Source organism: Cherax quadricarinatus, chromosome 60 (genome assembly GCF_038502225.1).
Source record: "Cherax quadricarinatus isolate ZL_2023a chromosome 60, ASM3850222v1, whole genome shotgun sequence".
Taxonomy (NCBI): Eukaryota; Metazoa; Arthropoda; class Malacostraca; order Decapoda; family Parastacidae; genus Cherax; species Cherax quadricarinatus.
In genome coordinates, this window is record NC_091351.1 from 1,840,001 (window position 1) to 1,857,704 (window position 17,704).

The window sequence follows — 17,704 nt, forward strand, 5'->3', positions numbered from 1 at the left end:
CCTGCCTACCTACCTACCTACCTACCTACCTACCTACCTGCCTGCCTGCCTGCCTACCTGCCTGCCTACCTACCTGCCTACCTACCTGCCTGCCTGCCTACCTACCTGCCTGCCTGCCTGCCTGCCTGCCTGCCTGCCTATCTACCTACCTACCTACCTACCTACCTACCTACCTGCCTGCCTGCCTACCTACCTGCCTGCCTGCCTGCCTATCTACCTACCTACCTACCTACCTACCTACCTACCTACCTACCTACCTACCTACCTACCTGCCTGCCTGCCTGCCTGCCTACCTGCCTGCCTGCCTGCCTACCTACCTACCTACCTATCTACCTACCTACCTATCTATCTACCTACCTACCTATCTGCCTGCCTACCTACCTACCTACCTGCCTGCCTGCCTGCCTGCCTGCCTGCCTGTCTGCCTGCCTATCTACCTACCTACCTGCCTGCCTACCTACCTACCTACCTATCTACCTACCTACCTATCTGCCTGCCTACCTACCTACCTGCCTGCCTGCCTGCCTGCCTGTCTGCCTGCCTATCTACCTACCTACCTACCTACCTACCTACCTACCTACCTGCCTGCCTGCATACCTGCATGCCTGCCTCCATACCTATCTACCTGCCTGCCTACCTACCTACCTACCTACCTACCTACCTACCTACCTACCTACCTACCTACCTACCTACCTGCCTGCCTGCCTGCCTGCCTTCCTGCCTGCCGACCTGCCTGCCTGCCGACCTGCCTGCCTGCCGACCTGCCTGTCTGCCTATCTGCCTGCCTGTCTGCCTATCTGCCTGCCTACCTACCTACCTACCTACCTACCTACCTGCCTGCCTGCCTGCCTTCCTGCCTCTCTACCTACCTACTTACATACCTACCAACCTGCCTACTTACCTACGTACCAACCTACCTACCAGCCTGCCTGCCTGCCTGCCTGCCTGCCTGCCTGCCTGCCTGCCTAAATACCTGCCTACTTACCTACGTACCAACCTACCTACCAGCCTGCCTGCCTGCCTGCCTGCCTGCCTTTCCTGCCTGCCTGCCTGCTTGCCTGCCTCTCTACCTACCTACTTACATACATACCTACCAACCTGCCTAAATACCTGCCTACTTACCTACGTACCAACCTACCTACCTGCCTGCCTGCCTACCTACCTACCTGCTTGCCTACATACTTGCGTACCTACCTACCTACCAACCTACCACCGACCTACCTGCCTAACTACCTACCTACCACCGACCTACCCACTTACCTACCTGTCTTGAGGGAGTACAGCACTGTGTAGAACTTGATGACGTGTCTGTTTTGTACTTGATGACGTGTCTGTTTTGTACTGGATGACGTGTCTGTTTTGTACTGGATGACGTGCCTGTTTTGTACTTGACAACGTGTCTGTTTTGTACTTAACGTGTCTGTTTTGTACTTGACGACGTGTCTGTTTTGTACTTGTTGACGTCTCGTTCTAGCCTGGATATCATTACCAAATTGCCCCGGTCATCATTTTTTTTTATATGTAATGATAATCCTGGTGTGACCTTGTGAGCCAGCTGGTCGAACCACAACCCATTATTTACCTCACAATTTTTTTCTAACGACTTTTCGAGTTTTTTTTTTTTTCATTTTTATTTAGAAAGACACAATACAAGATATAAATAAATAAATAATACAATAATTAGCCATTTGCGAATACAATGATCTACCTTCAACCCCCATCAACTTTTCGAGTTAGCTGTAACCAATTTCAGTAAAATGTGTCTCCACACACCCATGCTTCGGGCAGCAACGTCCATCTCTCCTGCTTAGGACTCTCATGGCTTCTTATTTTAATGGATTTAACTCCAATTTTCTTTTCCATTAAGGCTAATATTTATAAAATATCTTCTTACTGGAAATAGGAGAGTCAATACGGCTCACATTGGAGTGGCCCAAGAACACCATCATAATAAACAATGGCTACCTGGGATTTGTGTGGGGTTAGTCCCACATCTGTTATCAATATCTTGTCTGAAGACTGTCATGCTGAGTCAGCGTTACCAGGATATTGCAGCCTTTGTTGCATCAGCAGACCATGTGAGTAAACACATAACATTTTTAAATTAAAAAAAAAAAGTCTAAATAAGTCTGGTGTTTGCATAACTTGCCTCTACTGGGTGAGAAACTGGAATTATATTTCAGAGATAATATTCAGAAGTCAGCTCACAGCTAATTACAGAAATTTTATGCAGATCATCGTGAGAGAAACTTTTTTTTTAGAAGTAAAACTGATTCGCTGCAATGCGCGACAGGTGACAAAAAAAAATCAATAAAAAAGTAGCAGGAAAAAGGTAAAGTTGAAAGTAAAATAGTGGAGGAATTCATGTTTCTTACGCAGGGTAAAATTTTTGTTGATTATTTAGCCGCTCTGTATACCATAATATTATGTTAAGGTATACTAGGTTATGTTACAATATACTAGGTTAAGTTGTGTTTAAAATATACTAAGTTAAGTTGTGTTTAAAATATACTAAGTTAAGATGTGTTTAAAATATACTAGGTTAAGTTGTGTGTAAAATATTCTAGGGTAAGTTGTGTTTAAAATATTCTAGGGTGAGTTGTGTTTAAAATATTCTAGGGTGAGTTGTGTTTAAAATATACTAGGTTAAGTTGTGTGTAAAATATTCTAGGGTGAGTTGTGTTTAAAATATACTAGGTTAAGTTGTGTTTAAAATATACTAAGTTGTGTTTAAAATATACTAGGTTAAGTTGTGTTTAAAATATACTAGATTAAGTTGTGTTTAAAATATACTAGGTTAAGTTGTGTTTAAAATATACTAGGTTAAGTTGTTTAAAATATACTAGGTTAAGTTGTTTAAAATATACTAGGTTAAGTTGTTTAAAATATACTAGGTTAAGTTGTATTTAAAATATACTAGGCTAAGTTGTGTTTAAAATATACTAGGTTAAGTTGTATTTAAAATATACTAGGTTAAGTTGTGTTTAAAATATACTAAGTTGTGTTTAAAATATACTAGGTTAAGCTGTGTTAAGATACACATCATAAGAGCTAGTTCCTAAGTGGGAAGATATCCAGACAAATGTTATACAAAACTTCTGTTCTAAGCATTACTTAGATAACAGGTAATGTCTGTTATGATATTTCTGGAGCTTTTGTAGTTAGGGCTCACAAGTGCTTGATGAATGCACTTGAAGTCACAGAAGATTACATTTCCTCTTGTGGTCTTTGATATGCTGGTCAGTGCAGCTCTGTTGAACCCAGCTAGTTATTGTCAGATGCTACTAGTCATTATTCACTTATAATCTTTGTGTGTTTTGCAGTCTTCTGCAGTGCAGCTTGTAATCTGCTAAACTGAGACATCAGTGTAAGCATGGTGCTCACTGGGCACCAAGGTATCCATATGCAAAGCAATAATAGCTTATGAATACTTGTTTTAGAAAGGAGTGAATTCTTAGTGTTCTTAATGAAAGTCGTGTTATGATATCCGTACTGTGAGTAGTGAGGAGATAGGGATGACACTGACAGATGTACTGTATTAGTTGAAGGTGCTCAAGTTGATCAGATTATTTATTTTCAGCTTCACCTAGTTGATATATAGGCATGTTGTAGACATGAAACAGCACATCCCTGAGCCGTGCTGGCGACGTCGGATCTTTCATGATCTTAGCACAGAAGAGTGTGTTTAACTTTACTGTTCTTTCGTATACAGAAGAAGGCTTCAGTGCTTCTCTCATGTTTATCATTCTAGTACACATTAGAGCACCAAAAATTATCCTCATGGCCTTGTTCTCCATTACTTAAAATTAAGCACGTCGCGTGGAAAGTTAATCAAGTATAAGGAGTGGTAAACAGTGAGAGAACTAACACGTTATGTAGGACAGGTTTACATATTGAACACTGATGTCAATGTTAGATCCTACAAGTGTTCTAAGGGGTTTAAACCTCTCGAAGTCTGTGAGGTACGCTACTTACAATATCATTGTTTATCCTAACTCCTAAGGTACATTATGATAGATTTCAGAGTAGATGAAGACATTTGGAAACAAAAACATAAACATAAGAACATAAGAAAGGAGGAAGACCTCAACAGGCCTATTGGCCCATACTGGACAGGTCCTTCTCAAATCCAACCCATTAACAAAAATATTTGCCCATAGATATGAGACCACATTAAGTGTTCTAGCTGTGAAGGCGTTGAGGAGAGTTTGTAGTGTGTTGGATGTGTTAGGGAGGGGAGGAGGGTAGAGATTATATATACTTTTATTATTGTACACCAGGATAATGACAGTATGTGTTATACGAGTATAATGTACACATTTGACCACTCGATACACAAGAGGAATCGGTATGTTCATAGTTGTGATAACACAGTACGTTCACAGCTATAATAACACAATACGTTCACAGATGTGATAACACAGTACGTTCACAGCTGTGATAACACAGTACGTTCACAGATGTGATAACAGTGTTGTGTACTCTCCTAGGCTGGGTCACCCCACCATTGTGGGGAGACTTTCCTTGACCTTTCGAGAGAGAGGCAGCATTGTGTTCACATCTTAACCCATCACTTAAATACTTACAGCACGATCGATTTTTTTTTTTACATATTTGCAGAACTTTTCAATTGGTTATGACCCACAACGGTTGGTTAGCATTCTGGTCCCTAGTTTAACTGTTAGGCAAGCCGGGGTGTCCGGAACTTGTCCTAAACCTTTCCTGGCCTTAGAATTGAACATTACATCTTTTAGTTGAGAATCGAATCCTTAGGTTATTAAGGTTGTCACCTTGGTGAGGCTTAAGATGGGTTGGGGGAGATGGACGGCTCCTTCTGGATGCTGGTCTTCCTTGCTTCTGGATGCTGGTCTTCCTTGCTTCTGGATGCTGGACTTCCTTGCTTCTGGATGCTGGACTTCCTTGCTTCTGGATGCTGGTCTTCCTTGTTTCTGGATGCTAGTCTTCCTTGCTTCTGGATGCTGGACTTCCTTGCTTGTGGATGCTAGTCTTCCTTGCTTCTGGATGCTGGACTTCCTTGTTTCTGGATGCTAGTCTTCCTTGCTTCTGGATGCTGGACTTCCTTGCTTGTGGATGCTAGTCTTCCTTGCTTCTGGATGCTGGACTTCCTTGTTTCTGGATGCTGGACTTCCTTGCTTGTGGATGCTAGTCTTCCTTGCTTCTGGATGCTGGACTTCCTTGTTTCTGGATGCTAGTCTTCCTTGCTTCTGGATGCTGGACTTCCTTGCTTGTGGATGCTAGTCTTCCTTGCTTCTGGATGCTGGACTTCCTTGTTTCTGGATGCTGGTTTTCCTTGCTTCTGGATGCTGGACTTCCTTGCTTCTGGATGCTGGTCTTCCTTGCTTCTGGATGCTGGACTTCCTTGTTTCTGGATGCTGGTTTTCCTTGCTTCTGGATGCTGGACTTCCTTGTTTCTGGATGCTGGTTTTCCTTGCTTCTGGATGCTGGACTTCCTTGTTTCTGGATGCTGGTTTTCCTTGCTTCTGGATGCTGGACTTCCTTGTTTCTGGATGCTGGTCTTCCTTGCTTCTGGATGCTGGACTTCCTTGTTTCTGGATGCTGGTTTTCCTTGCTTCTGGATGCTGGTCTTCCTTGCTTCTGGATGCTAGTCTTCCTTGCTTCTGGATGCTGGTCTTCCTTGCTTCTGGATGCTGGACTTCCTTGCTTGTGGATGCTGGACTTCCTTGCTTCTGGATGCTGGTCTTCCTTGCTTCTGGATGCTGGACTTCCTTGCTTCTGGATGCTAGTCTTCCTTGCTTCTGGATGCTGGTCTTCCTTGCTTCTGGATGCTGGACTTCCTTGCTTGTGGATGCTGGTCTTCCTTGCTTGTGGATGCTAGTCTTCCTTGCTTCTGGATGCTGGTCTTCCTTGCTTCTGGATGCTGGTCTTCCTTGCTTGTGGATGCTAGTCTTCCTTCTGGATGCTGGACTTCCTTGCTTCTGGATGCTAGTCTTCCTTGCTTCTGGATGCTGGTCTTCCTTGTTTCTGGATGCTGGACTTCCTTGCTTCTGGATGCTAGTCTTCCTTGCTTCTGGATGCTGGTCTTCCTTGTTTCTGGATGCTGGACTTCCTTGCTTGTGGATGCTGGACTTCCTTGCTTCTGGATGCTGGTCTTCCTTGCTTCTGGATGCTGGACTTCCTTGCTTCTGGATGCTAGTCTTCCTTGCTTCTGGATGCTGGTCTTCCTTGCTTCTGGATGCTGGACTTCCTTGCTTGTGGATGCTGGTCTTCCTTGCTTGTGGATGCTAGTCTTCCTTGCTTCTGGATGCTGGTCTTCCTTGCTTCTGGATGCTGGTCTTCCTTGCTTGTGGATGCTAGTCTTCCTTCTGGATGCTGGACTTCCTTGCTTCTGGATGCTAGTCTTCCTTGCTTCTGGATGCTGGTCTTCCTTGCTTGTGGATGCTAGTCTTTCTTACTTCTGGATGCTAGTCTTCGTTGCTTTTGGATGCTAGTTTTCCTTGCTTCTGGATGCTGGACTTCCTAGTTTCTGGATGCTGGACTTCCTTGTTTCTGGATGCTGGACTTCCTTGTTTCTGGATGCTGGACTTCCTTGTTTCTGGATGCTGGACTTCCTTGTTTCTGGATGCTGGACTTCCTTGTTTCTGGATGCTGGACTTCCTTGTTTCTGGATGCTGAACTTCCTTGTTTCTGGATGCTGGACTTCCTTGTTTCTGGATGCTGAACTTCCTTGTTTCTGGATGCTGGACTTCCTTGTTTCTGGATGCTGAACTTCCTTGTTTCTGGATGCTGGACTTCCTTGTTTCTGGATGCTGAACTTCCTTGTTTCTGGATGCTGAACTTCCTTGTTTCTGGATGCTGGACTTCCTTGTTTCTGGATGCTGAACTTCCTTGTTTCTGGATGCTGAACTTCCTTGTTTCTGGATGCTGGACTTCCTTGTTTCTGGATGCTGAACTTCCTTGTTTCTGGATGCTGAACTTCCTTGTTTCTGGATGCTGGACTTCTTTGTTTCTGGATGCTGAACTTCCTTGTTTCTGGATGCTGAGCTTCCTTGTTTCTGGATGCTGAACTTCCTTGTTTCTGGATGCTGGACTTCCTTGTTTCTGGATGCTGGACTTCCTTGTTTCTGGATGCTGGACTTCCTTGTTTCTGGATGCTGGACTTCCTTGTTTCTGGATGTATAACTGAGTGAGACCTCAGCACTTATCTTTTGTTTTAAAACACTGAAATATTTCATTTTTTCGTTAAAATTTGTCACTAATAATTTTTTACATTTTAACGATTTCTGTGATACATAATAGGAACTATGACTAAGTTTGTATATGGGTTGTGGAATACAACAGAACCAGTGTTAATTGTTTTAAGTTGCAGTCTGGTGGTTTGTCTAATATGGCAACTAATAACTCACCACACCAGCTATTTGTTTAATGGTAATATAGCAGATTAGTAAGATAACAAACTAGTAATGAATCATTATCAATCGCTACAGTCATTACAAATAATGGAAGCAAATTGTCGATACTGCATTCAAAGAGTTGGATAAGCGAATGTTTCTATTATATTTGACTAATAAAGTCAACTGTCAACAGTGTTGCGTCCTGCGTCCTTAGTACTAAGTGAGACCACTTCGTTATGTCACAGTACGTAGACAAACATTCAGCTTTATATTGTGATAATGTATAAGAACATAAGAACATAAGAACGAAGGAACACTGCAGAAGGCCTACTGGCCCATGCGAGGCAGGTCCAAGTCTCCTACCGTCTTAAGCCAATGCACCCAACCTAGTCAGGTCAGGTCACATTGACTTAAGGGAGGAACACGGCAACCGACCTGGTAGCACAAGATATCAGGTCCAACTCACACCCACCCACACCCACTCATGTATTTATCCAACCTATTTTTAAAGCTACACAACGTTCTGGCCTCTATAACTGTACTCGGGAGTTTGTTCCACTCATCCACAACTCTATTACCAAACCAGTACTTTCCTATATCCTTCCTGAATCTGAATTTTTCCAACTTAAAACCATTGCTGCGAGTCCTGTCTAGGCTAGATATTTTCAGCACACTATTTACATCCCCTTTATTTATTCCTGTCTTCCATTTATACACCTCAATCATATCCCCCCTAATTCTACGTCTTTCTAGAGAGTGAAGATTCAAGGCCCTTAGTCTGTCCTCATAGGGAAGGTTTCTGATACATGGGATCAACTTTGTCATCCTCCTTTGTACATTTTCCAGAGAATTTATATCCATTCTGTAATACGGTGACCAAAACTGTGCAGCATAATCTAAATGAGGCCTAACCAAGGATGTATAGAGTTGAAGAACAACCTGAGGACTCCTATTATTTATGCTTCTTGATATGAAGCCAAGGATTCTATTAGCTTTATTGCGAACACTTATGCACTGTTGTCTTGGTTTCAGATTACTGCTAACCAGAACTCCTAAATCTTTTTCGCAATCCGTAATATTAAGCTAATAGAATCCTTGGCTTCATATCAAGAAGCATAAATAATAGGAGTCCTCAGGTTGTTCTTCAACTCTATACATCCTTGGTTAGGCCTCATTTAGATTATGCTGCACAGTTTTGGTCACCGTATTACAGAATGGATATAAATTCTCTGGAAAATGTACAAAGGAGGATGACAAAGTTGATCCCATGTATCAGGAACCTTACCTATGAGGACAGACTAAGGGCCCTGAATCTGCACTCTCTAGAAAGACGTAGAATTAGGGAGGATATGATTGAGGTGTATAAATGGAAGACAGGAATAAATAAAGGGGATGTAAATAGTGTGCTGAAAATATCTAGCCTAGACAGGACTCGCAGCAATGGTTTTAAGTTGGAAAAATTCAGATTCAGGAAGGATATAGGAAAGTACTGGTTTGGTAATAGAGTTGTGGATGAGTGTATGACGTCAGACACTGAAGCTACGGTAATACAGGACTTGGACGCTCATCTCTGTATATTCAAAATGTCTAGAAATATGTATATTGAAATATCTAGGAACTTGTGTATTCAAAATGTTTATAACTGTGTATTTAAAAAGTATTTACAGTAGAGGAGTGAGAAACAAAAATATTGAGTATATAACAGCGTTGTTTGTTTTTCATTTTTTATAGAAATAGCGATAAAATACAGGCGACACCAACAATAAATAAATAAATATCTGTAGTTAAAGGGCTAAATCCGTGCACCATTAAGTTCAATGAGTGTTTGCTGGCTGTGTCCTCAGTCCGTAAAGCGCCTGATAGCAGCCCTGTCAGCTAGGCTTCTCCCAAGTAATATACAGGAAAATGCTCGACAACTGTAAACATCTAACCAATGTAAACATTCTACCAGTGTGTAATAGGAAGAAAAATGGATTTTATTTTTAAACTTGACTCTTGTGAGGCATATAACAGATGAAAGCTACAGTTACCAATAGGCTGATTGATAAAAGACCGAACCACAACTAGAGGATGGACGATCAAGCCTGCAGCGGGACTAGCCCTTAATGACTCTCACAAGTTTAGTGTTTAATAATAATAATAATAATAATAATAATAATAATAATAATAATAATAATAATAATAATAATAATAATAATAATAATAATAATAATAATAATATTAATAGGAAGGGAAGTGTAGGTCATATTTTGTGTCGAGGTTAGAGAGTGGAATGTGAGGTAGGAGAGAGTCAGTTAAGACTGGTCTAAATTTATTGATGCTGTGTTAGTGTGCGGATGTCTGGGATGGCAGGGTAACAAGGAAGAGTAGATGCGTGGCTGGAGGGATGGAGAGAAGGAATGGGTGGCCCGGTGACCTGGTGGCTAAAGCTCCCGCTTCACACACGGAGGGCCCGGGTTCGATTCCCGGCGGGTGGAAACATTTCGACACGTTTCCTTACACCTGTTGTCCTGTTCACCTAGCAGCAAATAGGTACCTGGGTGTTAGTCGACTGGTGTGGGTCGCATCCTGGGGACAAGATTGAGGACCCCAATGGAAATAAGTTAGTCCTCGATGACGCACTGACTTTCTTGGGTTATCCTGGGTGGCTAACCCTCCGGGGTTAAAAATCCGAACGAAATCTTATCAATATTGAGGTGTTGGGGGGTGAGGGATGGTAGTGTGCGAGGAGGATCACTTCCTGGCAGCATTGAAGTCACTGCCTAACCTGTCCTCCATGACTTCATTATTCCCACCTTCATTGGCCCTGCCCTCAAATACCTCTCTCATTTCCCTTCCCCCATCCATCTGTTACCTCTACATCTTCCTAGTTGTTCTCTTCCTCTTGCTTCCCCTTCCTTCCCTGCCCCTGTGTGTAATTCATCTCCCTGGAAAGAGTCAGTATTTACTGGTCACAATTTATTCACCAATACACAAAATGTATACTCAGTGTGGTACTGGAGGCATAAGAGTGACAGGTATCATCACTTTAATAACATACAATACCGACATATTGATGAATAAGACGTATGTGCCACCTGGGTGTCTTTATTGATGGAGACGTTTCGCTCACCTGTGGTGAATGACATGTACTCACATTTCTGTGACGTGTTTCATGTGTCGTCGTGGCGTCCTGTAGTTGACACGACAGAAGATGTTGTCGTTAAAGGTGGCGACGAAGCTGGAGTTGATGCTGATGTCACTCCTGGCCGAGGCATTATCTGTGTCACTTTTAGCTGAAGCAGCGCCCACATCACTCCTGACGTCACTAACGTCGCCGACAATCCGGACAGCACTCCTAGATGATGTGTCATCCCTTGCGTCACTCCTGACGTCACTAATATCCTGCATCACCATTCTGAAACCGAGAAAGAAAACGGACTCGAGGGATCATCTAGGAACAGGGGTACTTAACTTTTTTACGATTACAGTCCCTAGTGGATTGCCCAATATGGCCCCATACCCCATTCACCAGACTGCTGAAGTCATCACCACCAGTTCTATTAGGTACCAGTATGACTTCAGAAGATGTCAATAACCCGGTTTAACCTTACATATGGATAGCTAGGAACAGAAGAGCTGATAGTTGCTTGCCATACCCCCAGGGGTATGTATACCCCAGGTTAAGAACCCCTGATCTAGGGTGTCTCCAAAGCTCTGACACTGGTACACTTGTGTTAGCTAAGTGGCTTCTCTGGCTCTTAATTTACTCCCTGCTATAATACTGTAGCTACAACACATTACTGATCATAAGATCTGTAAGAGAGTTTCAAGCACGTACAGACTACTGTGAATAAGACACGTGAACAACACTTTGGTGTGTTCAGCACTTGGGTCAGTGAATGTTATCACTTGGGTCAGTAATTCTTATCATTTGGGTCAATAATTCTTATCACTTGGGTCAGTAAATGCTGCCACTTGGGTCAGTAATTCTTATCACTTGGGTCAATAATTCTTATCACTTGGGTCAGTAAATGCTGTCACTTGGGTCAATAATTGTTATCACTTGGGTTAATGCATTATCTTCTGGGTTAAATGTTTTCACTTGGGTCAATCAAGATTACACGTGTTTTATTCATCAAACTGACGCTGTTATACATATTTACCGTAGTTATACACACAATCAATGTATAAACTTTTCAGATTCAGTGCTTAACTTCATTATAGTAATAATATACACAGCATTGTGGCATCATCAGTACAGTGTTAACTTGAGGTTAAATACTTAAAACACCAATAGACATACACTAAGATGGCTGTCTTAAGAAGAGCTATTGTAAGATGTTAAGATGATCTTTATTATTTTGTAGTATGTGTGCGTGCCCGTGAAGGTTCTTGGGCCAAGGAATTAGAGTCCCTTCCTCGGATTAAACATGATTACCTCCATCTCCCAGGCGCATGTACATGGCCGCCCTCCAACTTGCAGGATCCTCTTAACTGCGTCACTTTCCTCCTAGCCTCTAACGTTGTGTTGCGTTCTCTTTCTGCGCTTCATTTTCAATATTTTCCTCTCTTGCATTGGGACATCCCTACGGTCTGCGTCTGTTCCATCCTCTTCCATATCTGTGTCCAGCGTCTCTCTTACAGCCCTGTGCTTCTTCTTCAGCATTTTAAATCACATTCCCATGTTAATACTGTTACATATATGAGATTCAGCGTTGAGATCTCGCCTTCATCTAACTCTTGTAGTACCTTACCATGTCTCTCAGTACCTGGCTTCACCTTCACCTAACTCTTGTAGCACTTTAACATGTCTCTCAGTACCTGGCTTCACCTTCACCTAAATCTTGTAGCACCTTACCATGTCTCTCAGTACCTCACCTCACCTTCACCTAACCCTCATAGCATCTTACCTTGCCTATCGGTACCTCACCTCGCTTAACCTTCACCTAACACCCCATACTATCAATTCCTAGTTTCACAATTATTTTTCCCAGTTGGTCAGGCGGATGTGTGCCCTGACCTTAAATTCTCCGAGGTAAAAAAAAACGCTGCTGGAGGCATGACCAGGCCCCAGGAAACTCGGAATCTAGAGGAGAGAGTGGCTGGGGTAACTTCCAAGCACAGCTCTAAGAGTAGGTATATGATGATGAAGCATGTAACCTGGGAAAGATTGTTTTATGTGGGTCATTCAGTGCAAGATGTGGTGGCAGCTTGATCTTCCGTCTGCTGAGCGCTAGACAGATGCGCTTCCTGTTTGTACTCAAGTAATGTCTTATCTCCTGAGAATGTCGGGACGCGGCAGGTGTTGTTAGCGTAGCAGAGTTGCTACGTTTAGCGATACTTCTGGTCAGTTGGTAATAATGGTGGTGAGTCGTATAGTTGGTAATGGTGGTGGGTCTTGCTGATGGTAGTAATAATCTTGGATCCTAACATTTGAAAATCGTTGTACTCCCCGAATTGTCTTTGCAGGGGGTTTGAGACTCCACTCCTGGCCCTGTCTCCTAGACTGATTGATTTTCAATGATTTCTGGTCTATTGGGCCTTTTCATATCCACTCTTGAAGCTGTGTATTGAGTTTGCCTCCACCACTGCCTCATCCAAGTCATTCCACTTCTTAACCACCCTACTGCTAAAGAAATGCTTCCTTACATCCCTTAGGAAAGCATGCTTGTTAGAGATACTGGTCTGTAATTCAGTCTATTGTTAGCCTCCCTTTTTGTGTATGGGGAATGCATTGCCTTCTGCATTTATGGGAGTTTCTCTGATTGGAGAAATTGGTTGAAGACGTTAGCCACCTTGCTAGCTGGCTACAATCGTATGGTGTATAAATATACCTAGTTGGATGAATCTTATTGTAGCCAGCTGGCCCAGTGGCTAACGCGTCGGTCTGGAGTTTGATGACTCTGACAGTGGGTTCTATCCCCGACCGTGGTATGGTTTAAAGATTATAACTTAATTATCACACCGTCTTCTTTAAACCACGGAACGGGTGGGGTTTGAACCCATGGCTAGTGAGTCCTAAAACTGCAATCGTGTTATTACGATTTCATGAGTCTGGATCTTCTACCTTACGTGGCTGTGGAGTAACTTTGGTTTGCTTTTGACTTTGACCTTCAGTGCTAGAACACTGAAACTCTCAGTATGTCATTTTTTGTGTATTTATTTCGCTTGCTTGTTGCCCGTGTTTTTTTTCGCGGTTTTCTGCGAAAAGGGTGATTAGTATGCTAGATTACTATGGCAGTGATGTGAACACCAGTGGTGTGAGCACCAGTGGTGTGAGCACCAGTGGTGTGAGCACCAGTGGTGTGAGCACCAGTGGTGTGAGCACCAGTGGTATGAGCACCAGTGGTGTGAGCACCAGTGTTGTGAGCACCAGTATTGTGAGCACCAGTGTTGTGAGCACCAGTATTGTGAGCACCAGTGTTGTGAGCACCAGTATTGTGAGCACCAGTGTTGTGAGCAGTGGTGTGAGCACCAGTGGTGTGAGCACCAGTGTTGTGAGCACCAGTGGTGTGAGCACCAGTGTTGTGAGCACCAGTGGTGTGAGTACCAGTGGTGTGAGCACCAGTATTGTGAGCACCAGTGGTGTGAGCACCAGTATTGTGAGCACCAGTGGTGTGAGCACCAGTAGTGTGAGCACCAGTGGTGTGAGCACCAGTGTTGTGAGCACCAGTGGTGTGAGCACCAGTGGTGTGAGCACCAGTGGTGTGAGCACAGCTGCTTAATATCTTTGTGTTGTAACTATCGAATACATAAATAATAACTTATTAGTGATAACTGTTATTAACTGTATTAGTAACTGTTATTACTTTTAATAATAACTTGGCCAAAATATTATATATATATATATATATATATATATATATATATATATATATATATATATATATATATATATATGTCGTGCCGAATATGTAAAACTGGTCAATTAGCAAGAACTCATTTAAAATTAAGTCCTTTCTAAAATTTTCTCTTGTATGTTTAAAGATATATTCTTTTCATTAATGTTGATGTAAAAAATTATAATTTTGCACCAAAAGGAACTTAGAAAACTTACCTAACCATATTATAACAAGAACAATTTATTTTAGCCTAACCCAACTAAATATATTTTAGATTTGTTTACAATAATTTAATATTAAACAAACACAGTGAAATATATTTTTTTCGTTAGGTTCAGAATGATTTTGGTGAAATTATTGCATACACAAATTTTCACTTGTCTTACATGGCAAGATGAGCGTTGCTATTTAAGCCAAGATCGCAAGTTCTGCCTATTCGGCACGACATATATATATATATATATATATATATATATATATATATATATATATATATATATATATATATATATATATATATATATATATATATATATTGTGTCAATTGTCGCTTCGTATTATCGTCCTTGACCCTTCCTATTCCCCACCTCCTCCATCTCTCATTCCTCTACCTCCCTCCATCCCTCCTTCCCCCCCTCTTCCCCTCCTCTTCCTCCCTCCTGAAAAACAACTCTGCGCCCTTGAATGCTTGTGGCCGCAGTGACTAAAAATACGAGTGAGAGCATCAAGAAGACACCCGTGTATCAGCAGCAGCAGTACTTGCCTGCCCTCGTACCAAGGTGATAACACCATCAACCATTCACTGAGTAAAAGCGTGAAGCATCCACTCAGTGTTTAGTTAGAAAAGTGCAGCATCTACTGAATGAATGATAGGAACGTGCAGTATCAACTAAAGCAATGCCTGAACGTCGATAATTTTTAACCTTCGTTCCCCTTTATCTCCTACAAACTCTCCTCAACCGTTTTCACCCTCCCTCCTTCATCAATCTTTTCAACCGCCTTACCCCATCAATTAACATGTTGTTGAGGTTGAGGAAGAGGAGGAGTAGATCTCAGGACAAAGGCAGGAGGAAGAAGCGAGGGATGGGGGAAGGAGCCTCCCGCCAGTCTTCCTGTTGATATACTGGTAGTTAAATATTACACAAGACTGGAGGAACACTGTAAGTAGGCCTGTTGGTCCATGCTAGGCAAGTCCATCTCACACCTACTCATGCACCTGCACAACTTGTCAGGTTTAGCATTCACTTGCCAAGGGTTCGAGTCTCACCGGTCTGTGATTTATATACCATTCTTGCTAAATCTAAACTTTTCCAATTTGAATTCATTGCAGTGAGTTTTGTTTTGGCTGGATATTTTCACCACATTTATATCTCCTTTATTTATTCAGTTTTACATTAAACTCAGTCATATCTTCCCTATTTTTATGTCTTTCCAGGAAGTGCAAATTCGCCATCTTCAGTCTCTTCGCAAGATAGATGTCTGATACGGGGAATAAACTTTGTCATCCTTCTCTGTATGTTTTCCAGTGCAGTTACTATGTCCATTCTGTATTATGGAGACCAGAATTGTGCAACATAATCTAAATGGGGCCTTACCAGGGATGCACAAAATTGAAGTGTAGTGACTTCGGTCTTTCATAATTTCTTTTCATTCTGACCTGTAAAATTATTGATTTCTGCAATCTCAGTTGTGTCTTGTGTAAAAAAAAAAATATGTGTTAAAAGTAGTACACATTTCTATTGGTGAGGCCTAGTTAGTGTATTGAATGTACGAACACGTACCACTAGTAGCACGTCCGTACGTACCACCACCAGCACATTCCTGGGCTGCTGGTTTCTTGATGCAAGGGTCACTATAAAAGAAAGTGCACTGGCAATTGAAAAAGCAAGTAAATGCGGACGAAGGGCAAGTAGCAGGCGGACGGAGATAAAGATAGTTAGGGGTAAGACGATAGGGCGGGGTACAGGAGAGTAAGAGAGTGAGGTGTACAGGTCAAATGGGCAGAGGAAGAGATAAGTGGGTCCCCCTAGTGATTAGTTCCTCCCCCACCTTCTAGTTCCCACGCAGGCTGCTGCTCTCTGCCCCTGTGGGTGTGAGCTGAACCTCCTGCAGTGCTCACATAAGAACATAAGAACGAAGGAACACTGCAGAAGGCCCACTGGCCCATGCGAGGCAGGTCCAAGTCTCCTACCGGCTTAAGCCAATGCACCCAACCTAGTCAGGTCAGGTCACATTGACTTAAGGGAGGAACACGGCAACCGACCTGTTAGCACAAGCTATCAGGTCTAACTCACACCCACCCACATCTACTCATGTATTTATCCAACCTATTTTTAAAGCTACACAACGTTCTGGCCTCTATAACGGTACTTGGGAGTCTGTTCCACTCATCCACAACTCTATTACCAAACCAGTACTTTCCTATATCCTTCCTGAATCTGAATTTTTCCAACTTAAAACCATTGCTGCGAGTCCTGTCTAGGCTAGATATTTTCAGCACACTATTTACATCCCCTTTATTTATTCCTGTCTTCCATTTATACACCTCAATCATATCCCCCCTAATTCTACGTCTTTCTAGAGAGTGCAGTTTCAGGGCCCTTAGTCTATCCTCATAGGGAAGGTTTCTGATACATGGGATCATCTTTGTCATCCTCCTTTGTACATTTTCCAGAGAATTTATATCCATTCTGTAATACGGTGACCAAAACTGTGCAGCATAATCTAAATGAGGCCTAACCAAGGATGTATAGAGTTGAAGAACAACCTGAGGACTCCTATTATTTATGCTTCTTGATATGAAGCCAAGGATTCTATTAGCTTTATTGCGAACACTTATGCACTGTTGTCTTGGTTTCAGATTACTGCTAACCAGAACTCCTAAATCTTTTTCGCAATCCGTAATATTAAGATCTACATTATTTAGTTTATATGTGGCATGGTTATTGTCCTGTCCAACATTTAGAACTTTGCATTTGTCTATATTAAACTGCATCTGCCACTTCTCCGACCACTGCATCAGTCTATTCAAATCTTCCTGGAGTGCTCGAATGTCCTCGTCAGAATGAATTCGACGGCCTATTTTGGTGTCATCGGCAAACTTGCCGATGTCGCTCTTTATGCCCTCATCTATGTCGTTTATGTAGATTGTGAACAGCAGGGGGCCCAACACTGACCCCTGTGGAACACCGCTCGTGACGCTTCCCCACTCTGATTTCTCCCCATTTATGCAAACTCTCTGCTGCCTATTTGTCAACCATGCCTCTATCCAGGAAAAAATTTCTCCTCCTATTCCATGTGCTTTAATTTTCCTCAATAGTCTCTGATGTGGGACCCTGTCAAAAGCCTTACTGAAGTCCATATACACAATATCATATTCATTACCATGATCTACCTCCTCAAATACCTTAGTGAAAAAAGTTAATAAATTCGTAAGGCAGGAACGCCCCTTTGTAAAACCATGCTGAGATTCGTTGATTAATTTATGCTTTTCAAGGTGGCTACGAA

General features: G+C 42.4%; 1 protein-coding gene across 1 annotated transcript in view; it reads right to left on the reverse strand.

Moving 5' to 3' along the window:
- Nucleotides 1-17,704, reverse strand: part of LOC128694404 (acyl-CoA synthetase bubblegum family member 1) — a 166,148-nt gene that overhangs the window by 135,967 nt on the left and 12,477 nt on the right. The window contains exon 2 of the mRNA XM_070097869.1: nucleotides 10,510-10,770. Coding sequence (XP_069953970.1) covers nucleotides 10,510-10,769 — 260 coding nt within the window. The 5' untranslated portion in view covers nucleotide 10,770. The remainder of the gene's footprint in view (nucleotides 1-10,509; nucleotides 10,771-17,704) is intronic.